Below are 20,312 nucleotides of genomic sequence, written 5' to 3'. Positions count from 1 at the left end.
TCCGTGTGCTGCTCAACAGGTCTGTTAGTTCCCCATTTTAAACCCAGCGGTGTGTATGCGTCCATCCCAAACTCCCCAACGACCCCTGCCCCTGTCCTTCCCCTGGACAGTAACAGTTAAAAGCGGTGGCTGGCTATGGCTTCTCCAGGCCACATGTGATTCGCCACGTTCTCATGTGGCCACTGGCTGAGGCGTGGTAGGAACGGGGACCATTCCACCAGCGCAGACAGCTCCGGCCTGGCGCACAACCCCCGACCCGTGCTGCGCTCGGGGTGCAGGCTCACCCAGCGCTGACGAGGCCCACATCGCCTTCTGCATGCCCGGCCTCAGAGCCCTTCCTCCACGTCAGGCCCAGCTTGGGGGCCTCCCGGGCGCTCAGCACTGGCAGTTTCTCTGTGTACCTCTATCCCCCGGAGCGCAGACACCGAGTTACCTTGCGCAGCCCCGCTCGGCACCCCCTCAGCGTCTGATGCCAGAAAAGGCACAGCAGATACCTCTGCGGTGGCACCTGGTGCCAGGCGGTGTCTGAGCCATGTCAGGAAGGAGGGTTGGGCTCACACTGCAGGCTGGCTTCTGGTAGGTTCTCTGAGGTTCCCAGGGCCCACAGACGTGCCTGCTTGCTGGTGGTCACTGTGGACAGATGGTGTCAGAGCTAGGGCCACATCATTCCACAAAGGCTGACCGTGCGGGAGGAGCAGCCGGCCTGGGTCTGTCGGGGAGCAGCCGTGCGGGTGTGAGTTCCACACGGCGCCTGCTCAGAGTGGTTCCCACAGCCTCGGTCCTCGCCACTGCAGGAGGCTCCTGACAGCTGGTGATCACGTGCCAGTTCTACCGAAAAGAGCCCAGTGCCCCAGACAGTTCCCAGGTTGAACTCTGAGCAGCTGGTCAAGGTGGGGTGTGCAGGTCGACACACCCCAGCTGTAAAGACTCTTTAAGTTGGGCAGTGGGTGTGTAAGGGCTCAGGCCACAGGAGTCACCTGTCTCACGTGGATTTCACGTGAGAATCCACATGGACTGAACAGGATCCCCAGTGCCAAGGCCGGCGCGGCCGAACCAGGCCCAGAACAGAAGGCGATTTGGCTTTTCAACTTCTCTTTTTCTTTAACCCCCATACCTGGTGGGGGCGTCTGCGCGGCGCCTTTGTCTGCAGATTCACTTACTGTTAGTGCAGGTGAAGGAAACCTTCAGCCCAGGCGTCCGCGGAAGGGCTGGGTGCTCACCAGGAGCTCCCGTCCCGTTGTCGTCTTTACCTCCTGCTCCAGAGAGGACCTCTGAGGAGGCTGGCCCGCCCTGTCCCCGGGAGGAGCCGCTTGGCACCGGCCACCCTCAGGTCCCTTCACTGGGGCTGGACAAGGGCAGCCACAGGCTGCCAGGGCCCTGCTATCCAGCCAGGCTCCACAGGCCAGCTGGTCACTAGGACAGAATTGGACCCTAATGTGCTGGGCCCTCTTTCTTGGAAGTTTCACAGCACATACCGAAAACCACCCAGTTTCCAGTTACCATCAAAAGCTCCTGTGAATGGTCTGAGGGGTCATCTTCCAGTTCTGAACCAGAAACTTCTGAACTCAAGCGTGGCCTGAGTCCACATTGGACCAGGTATGGGGTATTTCTCCTGGAAGGTCAGATGTCCAGTTTTAAGGGGTGCTGATCATGACACTTTCCTCAAGTGTGGGGGCCCCACAGCTTTACCCACCCCTCTGCCGGAAGAACTAGAGCCTAATCTGGGGTGAAGGGGGTGGAGGTAAGAGGTGAGGGGAGGGAGGGGAACCAGACCGGGGTCCAGCCTGAACAGCCGGGGCTCCGTGTAGACACGGGCTCCCCCAGCACTGGGGACTGGAAGTCAGGCCTCTCCACCGCCAGCTGCCCACACCCCGCAGGGACAGAGGCCTGTGTCCTCAGGGTGGTGTCTTCCCGGCCAAGGCGGGCTTCTGGGCCAGCATCAAGTGGCTGGAGCCCCAATCGCAGGGAGGGGGCCCTGGAGCACCCAGAGTCCCCGCCTTTCCAGCTCACTTGGGGTCCTGGTTCCCTGACGGGGGTTACAGCAGACACTGGATCTCTGGAATTAAGTGTTTCCTCCTCTAAAACCGAGAGCCGCTTCCCTGCTGGCATGGCCAGCCCAGTGGCCCCAACGCAGGGCTCTGCAGCCCTGCCACCTGTGACACCCTCATTCTTGGGGGCTCAGGAAGCTTTAAAAACAAGTGATGTCTTCTGAGAGGGTGACTTTCAGTGACTAAGTGGACTTTTAATCCCATAAGTGCAGCGTCCAGTGGCTGACATCCTTCTTCCCTCCATGAAACGATTTGCAGGCTGAGTCACTTAGGGCTTCCCCGGTCACTCAGCTGGTAAAGAATCCACCTGCAATGTGAGAGACCTGGGTTTGATCCCTGGATTGGCAAGGTCCCCTGGAGAAGGGAAAGGCTACCCATTGCAGTATTCTGCCCTGGAGAATTCCATGGACTGTATAGACTCAGTGACTTTCACAGTCATGTTCGAGTCTGTGCCACCCCATGGACTGCAGCCTGCCAGGCTCCTCTGTCCATGGGATTCTCCAGGCAAGAATACAGGAGTGGGTTGCCATGCCCTCCTCCAGGGGGTCTTCCCAACCCAGGGATCGAACCCACATCTCTTATGTCTCCTGCATTGGCAGGAGGGTTCTTTACCACTAGCGCCACCTGGGAAGCTGGTGAAATGATTTAATCCCCCATAATACCCAGACCAAGTGAAAGAAAGTGAAAGTGAAATCACTCAGTTGTGTCTGACTCTGTGACCCCATGGTATGTAGCCCACCAGGCTCCTCCATCCATGGGATTCTCCAGGCAATAATACTGGAGTGGGTTGCCATTTCCTTCTCCAGGGGATCTTCCCAACCCAGGGATTGAACCTGGATCTCCTGCATTGCGGGCAGACTCTTTACTGTCTGAGCTACCAGACCAACAACTGATGAAAGACCTTCTCCACGCTGATGCTGTGTTTTTGTTTGTTTTTAACTTTTCTATCAATAGAAAACCCAGGACAGAATTGGTTCTACCTTTCGAGTTATTCACTTTAGTTTACTAGCCAAGCAGATCATAAGGTTTAAGATAAACTTATCTTTCCGGAAAACTGTTTGGGTTGGATAAAAAGTGATGGTGGTTTAGAGAACTGTGACTGGTTAACTTTTTGAAAAGGTAGTGAAGGACTATTTAGCTAGAGTTGAACTTTTTTTTTCTATTTGTACACAAAGTAAAAATTTTAATACAGAAATAATCTCCAGGAAGGGACTAGAAAAAGACTGACAGTCAGTACCCCCTGGAGGGGGCTTGGGTTCGACTAAACACGGCAACACAGCCCCCCCTCCAGGAGTCAGCGCTGGGTGGCTGAGAGCTGGCGTGGCCTGTCTACCTGTGATTTTCCTGGTCAGACGCCCTGATCTGGGGTCACAGGCAGCCTGAGTGATGTGGTTTAGTTTCTCCAGCTCTGGTGCCAGGGGACAGATACTCAGGGGCCCTGGGAAGGGTCTGTTACACCCTTTTGCCTGTGGTACCAGGGAAAATGGTAAACTGTCTAAACCCACAATTTGTAAAAGAAAAAGTACTGATGGTTGAAAGGAATATAGGAGAACATTCCACCTCCTGGTTCACATGAGGAGGTTGCATTTTGAAGCAAGATTCAAACACAGATTCAAACCTACCCTCTTCTGTCCATACAGATTCTTAATTTAAACACTCAGCCCAGACACGGTGCGGCCAAGCTGCCCTTCTCCTGGGCAGGAGGTGACAGCGTTTCCTAGAAATTTGCAGAGATTTTGACAACATGCATCAGAATTTTTTTCAAGTGTTGATGCCCTCTTTGTGTATAAAATCGATGTCTTGAGACCCTTAAAATGGTTTGGTTCATAAGGGCAGGTGTCTTCCTCACACCTGGGTTTCTGAGGCTGTCAAGAAGATGCCCACTCGCTGGTCTTCCAGAACATTCTGGAGCCACCAGACCCTGGCCCCTTCCTCTGAGGGCGCCTGTGCTGGGGCTGCCCACTAACGACCTGGACCTGGGTATGGGGGGACCAGATGACTGGCCGCTGCCCCTAAGTCCAGGCTTCGGGTGGTCAGCGTGCAGGAGCAGGCCTGGCGGGCTTCGGGGAGGCTGTGGCGGCCAGCCTCCGTCACGGACTCACCAGGCCTCGCCCCTCCCTTCTGTTCCTCCCCTCCCCGTGCTCTCTCCAGACCGCTATCTTGCAGGCCTGGGCGCGCTGCCCCTGCACGCGCAGCCCCTGGTAGGGGCTGAGCGCGTGGCGCCCTCGGTGCACAAGCTGCGGCAGCACCGCCCGCTGGGCCGCACGCAGTCGGCGCCGCTGCCCCAGAGCGCGCAGGCGCTGCAGCACCTGGTCATCCAGCAGCAGCACCAGCAGTTCCTGGAGAAGCACAAGCAGCACTTCCAGCAGCCGCAGCTGCACCTCAACAAGGTGAGGCGCGGGGCGGGGCCAGGAGTCGTGGGGGCGGGGCCTGGAACACGTCGGGGCGGGGCCGGGCCGGGGACACAAGGGCAGTGAGCAGCTTGTCCCATTGGTGCATGAAGGAGGCAGGAGTGGGGTGGGCTATGTTCCCGAAGCGTCTGTGTCCCTGGGTGGCTTATTCTCCTTGCCCCTCACGGGTCTCTGGGGTTTCTTAAGGGGATTTATCCTCGTAAGCAAACTCCCAGCAGTGAGTCCCCAGCGGAGAATGCCCAGCAGAGTGCCCAGCAGAGGCACAGGGCCCCCGAAGCACAGGCCCCTGGACACTGGCGCTCTGCCTGCCCATTGCAGCTACCTCGGCCAAAGGGCTCCTGCCCAGAGGTCTGCGTCCCTCCATCCAACATCTGATCGGTCACTCCCAACCTGCTTTTAGCAGCAAGCAGCACCGAGGTCAATGTGGCCCTTCCTGCTGGTTATTGAAGCAAGAGCAGCAGTTTCAAATAACTGGTTCCAAATGCTAACATTGGAAGCAAAGTCCTTTTCTGATAGAGAATGAGAGGAACTACTCTGGAAAGCTGTCCAGCGGTTCCTCCAAAGGTTAAACGCAGAGCCATCACATTGCCCAGCAGCTCCTGTCCTGGGAGAACTGGGGGCCCTGAACAAACAGCAAGCTGCCTCAGACCAGGCCCTACTGCCCAAGCGCTGGGACACAGGCTCAGCACCCCTGCCCCAGAGCCCCTGTGCCTGGCGGGCTCCCCTACCAGATGGCACAGGGCAGGGTCGGGAGTGGGTTGGGTGGCTGAATGCAGCCCTGCAGGGCAGGAAAGGCACCTTTAAGGTGGGCAAGATGAGGCCGAAGTGTCAGAGGCACTCTGTGTCACCTTTCTGATGCCGACTGTCTTCTTAATTGGGTTGTGTCGTTCTCTGAGTGATAGGGTAGGAGACTGGAAAGATGGGAACACCTGTTCACATGTGGTATGTTCTCCAACAGAGAGACAGACGCGGCTGATCTCTCTGGATTTCCCTCCGTGATTGATTTGCTGTCACGAGCGACAGCTGATTGAAGTGTTTATGCACTGATCTCCCGGAGGGTGCAGGGAGCTGACAGTCATACCCAGCACTGCCAGCACCGACATTTCTGCCCTCTGTCTTCTGGGCCCGTGGCCTGAAGGCTCCTGAGCCAAGGCCCGCAGCCCCACCCCGCAGCCCTGGCTGGAGTGCACCAGGGTCTCAGCCATTCCTCGCATGGGCTACTGCTCCTCAGCTCAGTTGTGAACACGAACACTGGGGCCCAGTTGTTTGGGCATCCAATGGTGAGTGTGTCCAGTAACCTTAAATGCTGGCCTGCTCACCAGTTTGGTTTGGGCCCTGAACTCCAGTCTGGCTTTTAGAAGCTTGTTGTTCCAAACATGGAGTTACCTCCGTTCTCGTTTAGTTGGTGAGAGGGTGCTCCTGAGGTCCAGAAGGCCTTGGGGAGACAGAGCGGGTCTGCGTGTGCTGTTTGCTGCTGGGTCACCGCGGTCGTTCCCAAGGTCACGCATGCCCACTCGGACCTGACCTCCTGGCAGGGCCTGGGGCAGCCCCGGCTCCTCCAGGATCAGACACAGCTTCTCCAAGTCCCCTGGGAAAAGCCTCGCCTCTGTTTCCCGTCTGCCTGCTTCTTCCTAACAATCATTTCCAGCCCTGGCCCATAGCCCGGCCCCTTGCTCCGATCCCCCTTCCCAGGACAGCCCCTCGCAGGTCGCCCAGAGTGTGGGTCTCAGCCTCTCTGCGGCAGGCCCGGGTCCCGTGCCCCTCCCGCCCCGACCTCCCTCCGTGCAGCTGTCCTCAGGCACCTGGCCTGGAATCCCCAGGGTCCCCCAGCGCGCCTGGACCAGCCCCTCTGCTGATCTTCCGCCCGCTCCCGACTGAGCCCCCAAAGGGTCATTTCTCTGCGGGCAGTCCCCTGACCCCACCTGTTCTCAGCCTGACTCTTTATCTTCCCACAGCAGAGAGGAGCTTGCCTCCCGCTCTGAGACAGCACCTGCCTCCAGACCGTTGTCTGGAGGCTTAAGTCTGTGCTGCTGGGGGCTCGCGTCCCCATATCCCCCCCGCTGTCCACGCCCTGTCCCCGTGTCCTCTTCCCTGACCCCCACGCAGCGCCCACAGCCTCTTCCCTCACAGCCTCACCCTGGAGCACAGCATAGGGGCCTTGCCCGCGCCCACTCTCCCCCATCCTTGTTCCCTCCCCGTCACTCTGCTGTGACATCTACTCACCAGTCTGTCCCCCAGCCACCTTCCCAGGCCCTGGGCTCCCCAAACCTCCCGTCAACCCCAGCCTGTTACCTATTGGGCTCTGCATCAGACGCTGAGGGATGACAGAAACGCGAGCGCTTTGGCCCCATGGACCGTAAAGCTGAGGCTCCTGGCCACCTGCTGAGGTTTCCAGACCCCTGTGGACCTGGGGGGCCCGGGAGAGGCCCAGCACCCTCTGCTGGTGGAGATGGGTCCTCCTGCCCCCAGCCGGATGGGGGGGGGTGTGGTCTCACCCCCAGTGGACTCTGTCCAGGCACAAAGCTCATAGCGGGGCCTCACCAGCTCCAGGTATGTGGGAAGCAGATGAGATGGACAGATCCCCAAATCTTCAAAGACAGATTTTCAGAACACTTTTTTGGATGAACCACTGTGAAAAGTCAGTCAAATCACCAGATGGAAGGTTGGAGGATTGTTTACTTGAAATGGTTTGGAGCCTGTCTGCCCCCTGCCCACCCCGCGGCTTTGTCCCCACTCACACCCCTCACCTTCCACTGAGCACGGACCTGCTCCCGGAGCTGTGTCCTCCATGTTCCGGCTGGATTGGATCTTCCTGAGGATATGCTGCCTTGGGGCGGATGTAGAGAGGGGCCGGGCTTGCCTTTCACAGCGTGCTTCCTTTGCAGAGCTTAGTACAGCAGCTTAGGGGACGGTCACTAGAACAAGTCCCTCGCCCAGTGGGTCCGTTCTCCTCTGGGGCCTGGCCCTGGGGCCCCCGGTGCAGCTGGCCCGGCTGCTCACCATGCCTGCAGCCCAGCCCTAGCACAGGCATCCCCAGGCCCCCCCTCATGGGCCAGGCTGCGCTCGTCCGGGTGTGGGTCAGGGAGCAGGTGCTTCCAGGAGGACTTTTTAAGACACAAGTGCTCAGGACTAAAACTTGAGGCTTCTTGGAAGCCCTTGGTTTCCTTCTAGAAACAGGACGTGAGGAAGGGTCCGTCCTCCCTGGCAGGGCGGGGCTCTTGTGCGTGGAAGTTCAGGAGGGACGGGGCGTGGTGTGCCAGCTGCGGGCTCAGGGCCAGCGGCGCGGGTGAGCGCACTCAGAGGCCGCCTGTCCCTGTGGTGCCTGGCTGTGAGCTGCTGGGGTGGTGGGTGGGGTGACTGAGAAGGAAGGAGGGTGCACCCCCCCCAGCCCCACTTCACACCCAGGTATGGACGTGGGTCAACACCTTGCGATTGTGGTGAGTGCCTGCATTGCGATTCACTGTGCCTGGCAAACAGGCACGTGATAGCAGGTACCACACTAGCCTGTGTTTTATCTCAGCACCACGGACAGCGCCCGGGGTGTGGGTGTGTGTGTGTCTGTGTGTGTATCTGTGTGTGTCTGTGTGTGTGTCTGTCTGTATCTCTGTGTGTGTCTGTGTCTCTGTGTGTGTGTGTGTGTGTCTGTGTCTTTGTCTATGTCTGTGTGTGTCTGTGTGTGTGTCTGTGTGTGTGTGGGACTGTGTTTTATCTCAGCACCACGAACAGCTCCTGGCATGTCTGTGTGTGTGTGTGTGCGCGCACGTGTGCACACACCATGGACAGCGCCCGGCACACGTGTGTGCATGCATGCATGTGTGTGTGTGTGTCTTTGTGTGTGTGTCTGCATGTCCCCTGCCTCAGCCCAGGGTGACAGCGTCCTCGGACGGTCAGCCCCGTTGATCCTGAGACGTGGGCTCTGTGTGTGTCCTGCCTCAGCCCAGGTCAGCCCTGCTGATCCCGAGACGTGGGCTCTGTGACCACCCCCTTCCTGTCCCAGCACCTCCCTCCCCCCCGTCCCACCGCGCTCCACCTGGTAACCCTGTGTTACAGATGATCCCCAAACCCAGCGAGCCAGCCCGGCAGCCCGAGAGCCACCCCGAGGAGACAGAGGAGGAGCTGCGGGAGCACCAGGCACTCCTGGAGGAGCCCTTCCCGGACCGGCTCCCGGGGCAGAAGGAGGCCCACGCGCTGGCCGGGGTGCAGGTGAAGCAGGAGCCCATCGAGAGTGACGACGAGGAGACGGAGCCCCCCCGGGAGGCGGACCCCGGCCAGCGGCCACCCACGGAGCAGGAGCTGCTCTTCAGACAGGTGCGCGCGGGGGGGGGGGGGGGGGGGGGACGGGCAGCAGGGGGTGAGCAGGGCCCCTAGAGCAAGTCCAAGGTCTTCGTCCTCCACACCTGCCGGTCCTGGCCCCCAGCTTTCCCTCCTGATACGGGAGGCAGATGTGACGTGAGCCCTGCTTTGCAGGTATCACCCCCAGAGACACTGGCCCTCTGACCACTGTGTGTATTTATGCACCTGCTTCTCAGCTGAACAAGCCCCAGACTCCCTAGGGATGGTTCCTCTTCAGGCCCAAAGGCTGCAGATTAACGCAAATCCGAATGCTGGTGGATTCAGCATAGAAGGGGAAGAGGGAGGCTGACTTAATCATTGATCAAGAAGGTTTGCAGCATCTGGTCAGAAGCCAGGACCTTTGGGCCCAAGAAGACACTAGTGACCAGCCTGACAGATCCAGAAAAGCAGCCTGGTCTGGACACCCAGAGCCAGTGAGGTTCCCTGGCGGTGACAGTTAACAGACTCCTAAGAGTGATGAATACACCCAATGGATGATTCATTAACTTACAGTGAAGAATAAAACGGCCAGGACGAGAAAGCACTAGGACAGCCAGCTAGCCAGTCGAAACCCCATCTTAGGCCTGAGTGCCCCCAGGGAGCGGTCTTGTTCCTGAGAAGCTGGGCCAGGGCGTCCGAGGGGTGGACTCTAAAATCTAATGGTGTCCTTCATTGTGGAGCTCAGCACCTGGGCTGTGGGGCCCTGGCTCACCCAACCCTCCCTGTGGGCCCAGTGCTGGCTGCCCAGGCATACTCCTCCTCCGCCGACAGCCCAGGGGGTGCCTCCCCCACCACCCCGGGACTAGGATGGAGGTGACACCAAGGCTCAGCTCAGCGCCTCGGTTTCCCGGGAGCCCCTCTTGGGTAGCAGGTCAGCCTTCTCTCCGGCTCCGCGTTTAAAGGCGGGGCCACAGGTGGCTGGCGGTCACTTTTGCTAGTTCTCATTCAGAGGGCAGCCTGTTCCATGTCTCAGCCAGTGTTAGAGCTAAAACCCCTACTCTTCAAGGGCCCCTGGAGCCAGTGCTAATGACAGCAAGGAGGGCAGGACAGGAGAAGCCACCGTCCCCGCTGCCGTTGGACTCCCGCGGTGTGAGCGCCCCAGGCGGGCCGTCCGGGTGGCGGGCCTCGTTCCCACGCCGGCGGCTTAGGTCAGGGCCTCGCCTGCTCACAGAGGCGGCGGCCTCCTCTTACAGCTGGAGTTCAGCGTGCTCTCACTGCGCTGGTGTGAAACTGGGAGGCGGTTTTTTAGGGCTGCTGTCTTGCCAATGATAAGGTGGTCGGCATTCTCTTCGGGGAGTTATCCCTGGGCTCTGAGCCTGAGGCAGTGGTCAGAGGCACTGGGGGTCTGGTTCTTGGGAGGACCGCAGCAGGGCTCGTCTCGGGGAAATGCGGTGGCACGTGCAGCAGTCTACAGCCACCTTGAGACGGGCATCTGCTCCAGGGGCTTCAGGAGGCACGCCTGGAGAGGCCGTGGTAGGAAGCACCTGCGGAGGGAGGCCCAAGGCAGGGGCAGCGGCCTGCTCCTCACCCCCCCCCCCCCCGCCGTAGGGCACCCGAAGTAGGGTGTCCTGCCCTTCCCTCCTCGGCCGTGCGGGGAGGAGACCTCCTGGGTCCCCACAGAAGCAGCTGTGCTCCTGGCAGGGCCGGGCAGGCCCCCCACCCGTCCCACCACCTCTCCCCGGGTTCCATCCGCCTCCCTGGGCAAAACCGGACCCACCCCGAGTCCCTGCCTTCACACCCCAGAGTCCACTCCCCCACCAGCACCCTCTGCCTGGGTACTGCCACCCCGCCTCCCAGGTGTCACCTCCTCAAGGAGCCCTTCACGGGCCCCAGGCTGCCCGGGCCCCCCATCAGCTCTGGGCAGGCTTTTCCGCTGACAGTCTATCTCCCCGTGGGGATGTCCAGACTCATCAGCAGAGGCCTAGGCCGCCGCCTCACTGGCCGCCCTCCTGGCCCAGAGGGCAGGCTTCTCCCCGGCAGCCTGGCACGAGGCTCTGCACTGGGAGCCCGGGGGCGGTGGGGTGGAGGGTCTGGGAGAGAGGGCCCCCCGTGGCCCTACAGCCGGGGACGGGAGACTCTGGGAAGCAGCAGAGCGGCCCCTTTCCTCCGCCTCTAGCAAGCCCTCCTCCTGGAGCAGCAGCGGATCCACCAGCTGAGGAACTACCAGGCGTCCATGGAGGCCGCTGGCATCCCCGTGTCCTTTGGCGGGCACCGGCCCCTATCCCGGGCGCAGTCCTCCCCCGCGTCCGCCACCTTCCCCATGTCCGTGCAGGAGCCTCCAGCCAAGCCAAGGTTCACCACAGGTACCGTGGGGCGGGGTGTTGGGGGCCGGGGGAGAGCGAGGGCCCCCTCTCGGGGGAGCCACAGCTGCGGGCGTGAGGGAGGTGCCACGCGGGGCCAGAGGGCGAGGCTCAGACTGGGCGAGGCTCCCGGGTGGTGCCCAGCCTCACACCCACCTGACCTTCTGCCCGAGGCTCAGCCCCAGGCTGGGGGCACCAGACAGAGAGAGGTCACCAGGGTCTGTCCTGGCCGAGAAGCCCGTCTCCTCTTCCCCAGAGAAGCATGGCCTCAGAGAATTGCCCATCTCTGGGCCTGCCCGCACCAGGCAGCTTCCCGCCCAGGGTCGACAGGGTCACCACCTTGCCCTCCTTCGTCTGTCCTGTCCTTGGACCGAGGCTCCGCCCAGGGCCCTGCCCATGAGGCCCGGGCGACGCCTGGAGCGTGCAGGTGGAGTGGGTGCAGGGCGCAGCCGGCCCAGACACTTCTGCTCCTGGACGGCCCACGGCCCTGCTTCTGCCTGCGGTCTCGCTGCACCCCCACCCACAGCCTCCCAACCCTGCAGAAGTCTCTCTCCGCCTGCAAGCATTCCTTGGGAGTCAGGGCAGAGGTCTGTGGCTGAGTGCAGCGTCTGCCGGAGTCGAGGCGCTGGACTGGCTGTCCCGGCCCAGGGGCTCCGGGTCGGCCCCTGCTACCAGCCCCCACCCCGCCTGGGACGGAGGGCCTCAGGACAGTGCCTCACCCTGTCCTCTGCTAATACGTCGGGTGTTTCTTCCCAAGGACACACTCAGGACAGGTTATCTAAATGTGGTTCCATTTCATCCCGTGCCGTCAGATCTCACTGAACACTCTGTTTCTCTGCACACTGTAACGTGCAGACGTGGCTACATTCTCCTTGTCAGATTTTGGAAGGAGACTGATCATGTTCGGAGAAGAGTTTCATAGTCAGTTTCCAGAAGTTAAATTCCTGCTTTGCAGTAAGAAAACCAGAGAGCGGCAAGGTGTCACGAGTAGTCAGCACGTAGCTCTTTAAGAGTGAGTCCTTGGCATCGGCTGAGCTGGACCCCTGCTTAGGAGGCACAGCTCGGACGACCCCAGGACCCAGTGGAGACACTCTCATGTTGCGTGTGCCCCCTGGGTGCACAGGGGTCCCCACGAGGGAGCCCACGGGCCAACATGATGTCACCACGAGTGTCCTGGCTGGCGAGCCCCGCTCTGTTGCTGTTTCCCAGTTTCTCTTCATTATTCCCGTTTGACAAACTTAGGAAACAGTGCATGTTCCTTGAAAGAAAGCACACAGAGCGAGCAGGCAGTGGGTGGCCCCGACCCCACCCCTGGGGGAGCCGCTGTCAGCGTCAGGCCACACGCCCAGGGTTGTGTCTGCACGTAGCCAGACAGGCAGGTAGACACAGACACGGTGTATTTTACGAAGCCAGGACTCTGCGGGGCCCACACTGCTGTGGGCCGCTCTGGGCCTCTTCCTGCGTCCACACGCATCTCCGCAGTGTCCTGACCATTCCCCGCTCGCTCTCTGCTGTTCCCCGTCTGTGAAAGGGGCGCGGGTGGCTTCACGGTGAAGTTCCCGCCTCGCACCCCGTGAGCAGCAGCACGCGGCTGTGTCTCCGTGATGCCGTCGGGTGGGGCCCGTGTCCTGGTGCTGTCCACACACGCGCGTACCTGCAGCCCACGTGGACAGGCGTGTGCGTCTGTGTTTCCGTCAGTCTGCTCCTGTCCTGCTGCTCTGTTATTGGAAGGCCACGCCCCACCCTCCCCCGCCCCACTGTCTAGGCTGATTTCAAATGCAGTTGCATCCCTGTGTGTGTCTCTGTGTGTGTGCAGGCACGTGTGCTCCTGTCCAGCGGCTCTGCACATTTCCACAGGCAGAAAACGAGCCTTCTGAGCCCCAAGAACCTCGGACAGATGGATCTCAGTCCACAGGGGCAAACTACTCCATAGACCGGGTCCCTGGCAGACCTGAATTTGGGACCAAAATCTCCCCACTGTCTGGGTCAGCCTGGTCCCTGTGATATGAGAGCCCTGAGTCCTGGGGACAGGGCTGCCTTTTCATGTCTCCCTCCCTCGCCGTCTCCCCCGGGTGTTGCGCACCCTGGCTGTTGGGCAAGTGCCCTGAGCTCAGCTCCCCTGGCAGGGGGACCAGCTGCCGGGTACCCCGAGGGCTCCTCTGAGCGCAGCCACCCCTGCCTCCTCCGCTGCAGGCCTCGTGTACGACACGCTGATGCTGAAGCACCAGTGCGCCTGCGGGAACACCAACAGCCACCCGGAGCACGCCGGGCGCATCCAGAGCATCTGGTCGCGGCTGCAGGAGACTGGCCTGCGAGGCAAATGTGAGGTGAGGGCAGCCCTGAGGGCGTCGCGAGCCAGGCCGCGTGTGATGACCTGGGGGACGCCGCCCTTGCACAGGCAGACACGCAGGCCTGCCCTCTGGAGGAACCCGAGGGGCCCTTCCCCGGCCCCCTCTCGCCCACTCCCCTTCCTGGTCATCCTCTGGGAAGCCTGCCTTTCACCAGGCTCCCTCTTATCGCCCAGGCATAGCCAGGCCATCCCAGGGCCTCTGCCACGGGATGGGATCTGGTGGCCCTGATCTGGGGGAAGACGGTCGTTTCTGCTGGCTTTTCATTGGAGGTTCTCTTCCTTGAGTTTTTGGGAAAGCTCCTCTCAGGGTGTGGTTAGAGCCTCAGGCCTGCAGGGTGAAGGTGGTGGGTCAGTCTGGTCAGTCTGCCCAGAATTCGGTCCCCACCTCTGCACCCCTGAACATTGGGTCCTGGAGGACAGGTCTGCTGAAGGACTCTGTGTGGTCCCTCCACCCCTCTGATGCAGGAGTGTGGCCACCGTAAGGGACTTTGGGTCTGGGGAGGGGGGTCGGGGTAGAAGGGCGTCTGTGCACAAGCAGGGGGCCTCCAGGCTGTGGGCGCCATAGCACTGTCATCTGTGGAGCAGACAGGCGACACCACCTCCCGGGAGCCCTCCAGGATGACGGGGCCTGGCCTCCCGTGTGCCCACCTAGTGGGGACCTGCTGTGTCCCCCAAACCATGAACTCCACAAAGCCAGGGATAGGGTGTTGGCAGGGGGTTGAGCTCTGTAGGGTGACCCCGGAAAGCCCGAGCCTGTGGCTGAGTGGAACTGTTCCGTCCATCCTTCAGAGCCCAGTGCCGTCTGGAGGGTATGGTCAGAGCCCCGCTCCCCATCTGCCCCTCCTCGGGACGGGATGTTGAGGAGTTGAGCTCAGCCCGTCTCTGGTGACCCCACATCTTTGCCACCTTATGATGACCCACGATCTCTGGAGGAGATGGCTGGAGGTCTGGGCCAAGAATCCGGCCCAGGAGTCCCTCTGGAGAGACGATAGGGCCCCCAGGCAGAGGGCTGGAGAGGCCACACCTGCTTCCAGACACAATGAGGACGCGCCACTGGGGGGCAGCATCGGTCCGGTGGACACGCCTCCTGCAGAGGACCCCCTGCCCGGCCATCCTCCCGGCCACTACTCGGCCTGTGGGGCCCTGAGCTGCTTCTACACTCACAGGACGGTCCCCTCAGGCCGGCGGCCGCCAGGGTAGTTTCAAGGCAGGAGCTGGAAGGTGGGGGCGAGGAGAGCAACGCTGAGGGCGGGCACTGACAGCCACAGGAGTCCCCACACCCAGGAGACAGGCCTGCAGACAGGCTGGAGAATGGACCCAGGGTGAAGAGACGCAGGCTGAGGGGATGACCTGGGGTGAAGAGACAGAGGCTGAAGGGGGACCCAGGGTGAGAGACAGAGGCTGAGGGGATGACCTGGGGTGAAGAGACACAGGCTGAGGGGACGGACCTGGGGTGAAGAGATATAGGCTGAGGGGTTGAACCTGGGGTGAGAGACACAGGGACGGACCCAGGGTGAGAGACGCAGGCTGAGGAGACGGACCCGAGATGAATAGATACAGGCTGCGAGGATGGACCCGGGGTGAAGAGACACAGGCTGAGTGAGACCCTGAGTGAGAGACACAGGCTGAGGGGGGACAGACCCGGGGTGGAGCAACACAGGCTGAGAGGGACCCAGGGTGAGACACCCAGGCTGAAGGGACGGACCCGGGGTGAAGAGACACAGGCTGAGGGGGGACTGATCTGGGGTGGAGGAGTGCTTCCTCGCAGCATTATGCTTGGAGGCCAGGCCCGCCCTCCGCACACTTGGGAGCACTCGCCATGCAAGGCATGGTCCAGAGGACATGGCTGTGGGACTTGACCCGAGGCAGGGGAGGTTAGGGGACCTGCCGTGCCGTGAATTCCTGAGACCCCCAAGCCTGCAGCCAGCACCCCCACTCTTTGGATTGGCTCCCCGCTTTGAGCCACTCTGTGTGGAAGGTCATGGTGTGGGTGGGTCAGCTTTCCTGCCACCTTGTACCCCTTCACGCTGGAAGCTAGACCGCGAAAGTCTTGGCCACAGCCTGCTGATCTTGGGCTCCCTGTCCTTGGCCCCTGGTCAGCAGGCAGGCGTCTGTGGGAGCCTGTCGTACTGTTAGGAATGGTTCCAGGGCCCCCTGGGGGTTTCCATGGGAGTGCAGCTCCTGGCCCACTTCTGCACAGGGTGCGTCTGGCCCCGAGAGCCCAAGCCCTCCCCCAGCAACCCGGAGTCCGGTCGGTTCCCCTGCATTACTCCGACTCAGAAAGTGTAAGGTGTCGACCAGAATCTTGCTTCACAAACTAGCCTGCTTCTAAAAGGTTAAGTAAACGTAGCTCAACTCAAGAATGATGTCCATGGTAATCTCTGGGGAACATCTGAAAATAGCCAAAGATCTGAGGAATATCCAAAGTGAAGAAGTGACACAGCCCGGGGTGTCAGGCTGTCTATGGGCCGCCTTCCCCTCCAGGAAGGCTCTCAATACCCAGAGAGCTGGGGTCTGGCCTCATGAGAGCTGAGCGCAGCCCCACGTGTGAGGCGGTTTCCATCTATTTTAAGACCAGACAGTTGGAAAGCAAAATAACAAATTGATGCCAAATCATTGACGTGACAGTGAAGGCTAAAGCGTTGAAGGCTGGAATTATCTTTTTTTTTCTAAAATGTCTAAGTTGTAATTAAAGTATACGCCCTCTAAAATATTTCCCAAATATTTTTCAAATATCGTGTGGGGTGGTGTTTGCTTTTGATTTCACAACAACCAAGTCACACTGTGCTCATGCGCACGTGAAGCCCCGCTGCGTCTCGGGTGCCGGTTTGCTGCTGTGGCTGACCGCGGCGGCCTCCCATCCCCTTTTGTCCCGTAGTGCATCCGTGGACGTAAGGCCACGCTGGAGGAGCTGCAGACAGTGCACTCGGAGACGCACGCCCTGCTCTACGGCACGAACCCCCTCAACAGGCAGAAACTGGACAGTAAGAAACTTCTAGGTATTTCAAGGCCTTCTTTACCTTTACCGCAAGGCTGCTCCCAGCCCGGCCTGCGCCTGAGGCCCCGCCATCCCGCCCTTGGGGCCCTGGCAGGTGGCGGAGTGTTGCCCACCGGGCTGTGTGTGGGCAGTGGGGGCAGAGGCGGCCCTTCTCCATGGTGCCCGGGCCAGGCTGTCAGGTGAGGGTCCAAGGAGGAACCCGCCCTTGGCGTTCACATGGGCGCTTGGCTTCCTGCTTTGCATTGGGCATGTTGGGAAGCAAACGGGCTGAGCACCGCTGGTTTTGCAGAATCTCTACTAGCTGAGTTGTGACGGGAGAGGCTGGTCAGGGCCTGCAGCCACCACCTGGCCACCCCTTTCTGGGCCTGGAGTCCACCTGGGGACGCTCGTCCAGGCTCCCAGGGGGACGGCAGTGGCCTGAGCCTTTCCTGGGGCCCGGGGCTTCATCTGGAACAGGCAGCCCCCAAGATGAAGTAACGGGATCTGGGCCTGATGGAAAGAACTCCTTCCCCCTAGGGAGGTGGTCAGGGTCCCCATAAGGCAGGTGGGGCTGACAGACAGGTGGAGTGCCCAGGCTCACAAGGGCAGAGCCCCCCATCAGAACACTTTCTGGACAGTTTCCACCCGCTACCACCACTACCACTTCCTAATCATCTTGAGCCAGGACAGTCGCCAACCTGGGTTTCTCTACCTGTCCCAGCCCCCTGGGGCGAGACGCCCCTCATCTCCCTTGAGCCAAGGCAGGCAGAGAGGGTCCCAGAACCAGACTCTCGGGTCCTGCTGGGGTTGGGGGAGACGGGCCGTGCCCTGTTTGCTCTCATTTCCAGGGTGGACGTGGAGAGGGTTGGCCTTGTGCCTGGCCCTCACTGCATGGGTGTCACCCCCCTCCCCAGGGACCCTGCAGTGTGGCCCCACCACCTCCCCGTGCACGCAGGGGACACATCTTTCCTGCTGGGCGCCTTGTAGGTGCTGACTGCTTGGAAAGCACATAGCTGGAGGCGGGGTACAATTGGAAGTGTGCTCGGGTCTGGGCAGGGGACTGTGTGCAGTGACTGGGCTTTTAGGCGTCAGAATCCACCACACTTGGGAGACGGGAAGGGGCTTGAGGCACCGAGCTGGGCGACACCTGCCAGGAAGTGGGTCCAGAGCTGGCCCCAGGGACAGACGCCCCCACTGCCGCCCGCTGTCAGCCAAGTGACAGGGACTGTAGAGACCCTGGCCCTGAGGTGCAGGCAGGCAGGACTCAGGGGACCAGGCCACAGGGCCTGAGAGGTCTCCATCACGTCCCCTTGGCTGCCCTGTAGCCCCAGACAGACAGGCAGGGGGCCCCTGGGCTGGGACAGACTCAGGCCCAGAGGAGGTGAGGCCGCCGGCCCTCCCTCCCTCCATCCTGGGCTCCCGGCCTGCTGACCTTTACCCCCCAGCAGAGATGGGGGACCTCCTTCAGGGTCCGTCTGCCCAGAGGGAGCTGACAATGGGGCACCCCAACACCTAGCGCCTTGAGATCCTCGACAGTGGTGATGACGGTGCCTGAGCCCGCCGTGTCCCTGGACCTTCCACGAGCTTCACACCCTCACCCTCAGCCAGAGCAGAAGGTCAGGGGTTGCGGGCACCTAGGAAGGTGCTCACCACTCGGAGACCAGACTTCTAGGAGTTGCCACAGAAGCCAAGACTGGCCTTAGAATCGTTGGAGGGGAGGCAACATGTCCACAGAACGCGAGCCAAGACAAGAGAACAGGAGAAAAATAAAAACATTTGGGGGGAGTAATGTGAAACATGGTCTCGGAAACCGAGTTCTGGGCTGGACGGGACAGAGAGTCAAGGAACTTGACCAGGGCTGAACACCAGGAAGCCGGAGAAGAGAAGAAATCCAAGGAGCATCCCTAGTGCGCGGGCCTGGGAGCTTCCAGAGGACGTGGAGAGGAATGGCAAGCACTGGGGAGCCACTCGAGGGTCCCAGGGCGGGAGGACCCTGCAGCGAGCACCCTGGAAAGTCTCAGAGCATGGGGGCCAGACGCGAGCATGCTGCCGCCTCCCAGGAAGAGGACCAGGGCTGCTGGGAGCCAGGACGAAGTCAGGCCACAGCTGCAGGGCAAGGCCTGGCCAGCTCCGAGGAAGGCTCTTTCCAGTCTGAAGTCTCCAGCCAGCCAGGCTCAGGCACGTTGTCCAGACATGCCCCTTGCCCCAGGACTGGACTTGTGGGTTCAGGGTGCCAGCATGGTGGGTAAGGGCCTCTGCCTGGTTCACGGCCAATGCTGCCTCATGGTGGGAGGGGTGGGGAGCTCTCTTTTTATGAAGAGCACTGACCCCACTCCTGCAGGCTCTGTCTTCAGGGCTTAAAGCCGCTGCCGAAGGCCCCACCTCCCAGCGTCACACTAGGGTCAAAGTTCGACTTGTGAACCTGGGGACACACACTGAAGCGGGACCAATCACAGAGGCCAGCCCTGGAGGATGAATGCTACCCCGCTGAGTTTTCCAACGCTCGACCACATGGTTCAGGATACCACACGAGAAACCAGAAGGAGCCGTGCAGGTTCACTTGGCCCAAAGCTGGGCAGGGCCCTGGTCCCCGTGGAGGGGCGCCCTGCTGTTCCCTCTCCCTTGGCTGAGGCCCTGGGCGGTGCAGACTGGACACAGACTCTTCAGTGTGGACGGCATCCTCCACTTGGCCCCCAAAGCACGTCTGTGTCCTCTGAGCTTGGGAGGGGGTGTTGGGAGTGTCCAGGCCCCACACCCAGAGTCATTGCGGGGAGGGGAGGGCAGGGTGGTCCAAGCTGGCCACTCCTAGGAAGGGGAGGACAGGGGACACTGAGGAGCCCAGAAGCCAGCCTATCACACTCGAAGTGGCATGGATACGAGCCGAAACATCTAGAAATGAAACGGCACCAGCAGGGGGCCCAGAGGAGAGGGCCTGGCCTGTAGCTGAGTGGGGCTTGGTGAGAAGGAGCCCCCAAAGACGAGGATGGTGCAGCTTGGGGACAAAGTCAGTGGCCACAGAGGGAGGCCTGGATCCGGCCGAGTGCAAGGTCTGCAGCCTGGCCCCAGATCCTAGGGGCAGCTCAGCTCCTTCCCGCATGGAGCCCTGCTGCTGGAACGCTCTCCAGCACAGGTGGGGCTGCCCGTGGGCCCCATGACAACACTGGGGCTGCAGTCCCAGTAACCCCCACTTCTGCGGGACCTCAGGCCAGAGAGTGGTCGGACTACCCCTGAACACACCCCGCGGCCTCCAAGCCCACTCATGTCCTTTTCTGACCAGCACAGGTCTTCCCAGCTCACCCTGACACTCCACGTCCACCCTCCTGGTCAGCCCACCCCTTTTGCCCATCCGCCAGGCATGAGACACTTGAGGGACAGGAGTCCGGGGGATGGGGGACTGGTCCCCGTGCTGGGGTGCAGGTGGACTCAAGTCCCCCACCAGGAGGATGGATGAGGTTTTCAAACTGGCTCCAAAGTTTAGGGCAGGTGATCAGAAATGAGAGAGATGCCAGAACAGGGGTCACCGGGGAAGAGTAAACGGGGCGGGGCGGTGAGCCGGGAGCTGTCGCTTCCCGCCCGCCGAGCCAGGCCCGCCCCCCTGGGTGCCCTCCTCAGTACATCCAGTATCGTTCTCCCTGGAAGCCCCTCTGCTGCTGTGGTGTCTTTGTTGAAGTGTTCCTCCATCATCTCAGACCCCAATCCCTGCCCTCCGCAGCTGTGTGAGCGTTTAGTGTTTTTCTTATGAGCCAAGGGTATCGTCACACATACACGTGTTGTGTGTGTTCCATTTACATTAATAACAGTATAGCCCGTTCTGTTTCCTCTTTCTCTACCGAGCTCTGTATTGTGACGTGTGCTTGCTCGGCCGTGACTGTGTTGTGACGTGCGCCCATGTGG

General features: G+C 60.9%; 1 protein-coding gene across 1 annotated transcript in view; it reads left to right on the top strand.

Annotated features, from left to right (window-relative positions):
• The window catches only part of HDAC4 (histone deacetylase 4), a 236,111-nt gene that overhangs the window by 178,574 nt on the left and 37,225 nt on the right, over positions 1-20,312 (top strand). Inside the window, exons 11-15 of the mRNA XM_040231985.1 lie at positions 4,200-4,438; positions 8,510-8,767; positions 10,908-11,094; positions 13,285-13,418; positions 16,320-16,425. Coding sequence (XP_040087919.1) covers positions 4,200-4,438; positions 8,510-8,767; positions 10,908-11,094; positions 13,285-13,418; positions 16,320-16,425 — 924 coding nt within the window. The remainder of the gene's footprint in view (positions 1-4,199; positions 4,439-8,509; positions 8,768-10,907; positions 11,095-13,284; positions 13,419-16,319; positions 16,426-20,312) is intronic.

The sequence above is a fragment of the Oryx dammah genome, unplaced genomic scaffold (genome assembly GCF_014754425.2).
Source record: "Oryx dammah isolate SB20612 unplaced genomic scaffold, SCBI_Odam_1.1 HiC_scaffold_28, whole genome shotgun sequence".
Taxonomy (NCBI): domain Eukaryota; kingdom Metazoa; phylum Chordata; class Mammalia; order Artiodactyla; family Bovidae; genus Oryx; species Oryx dammah.
This window is presented reverse-complemented; position numbering and strand designations above follow the sequence as displayed.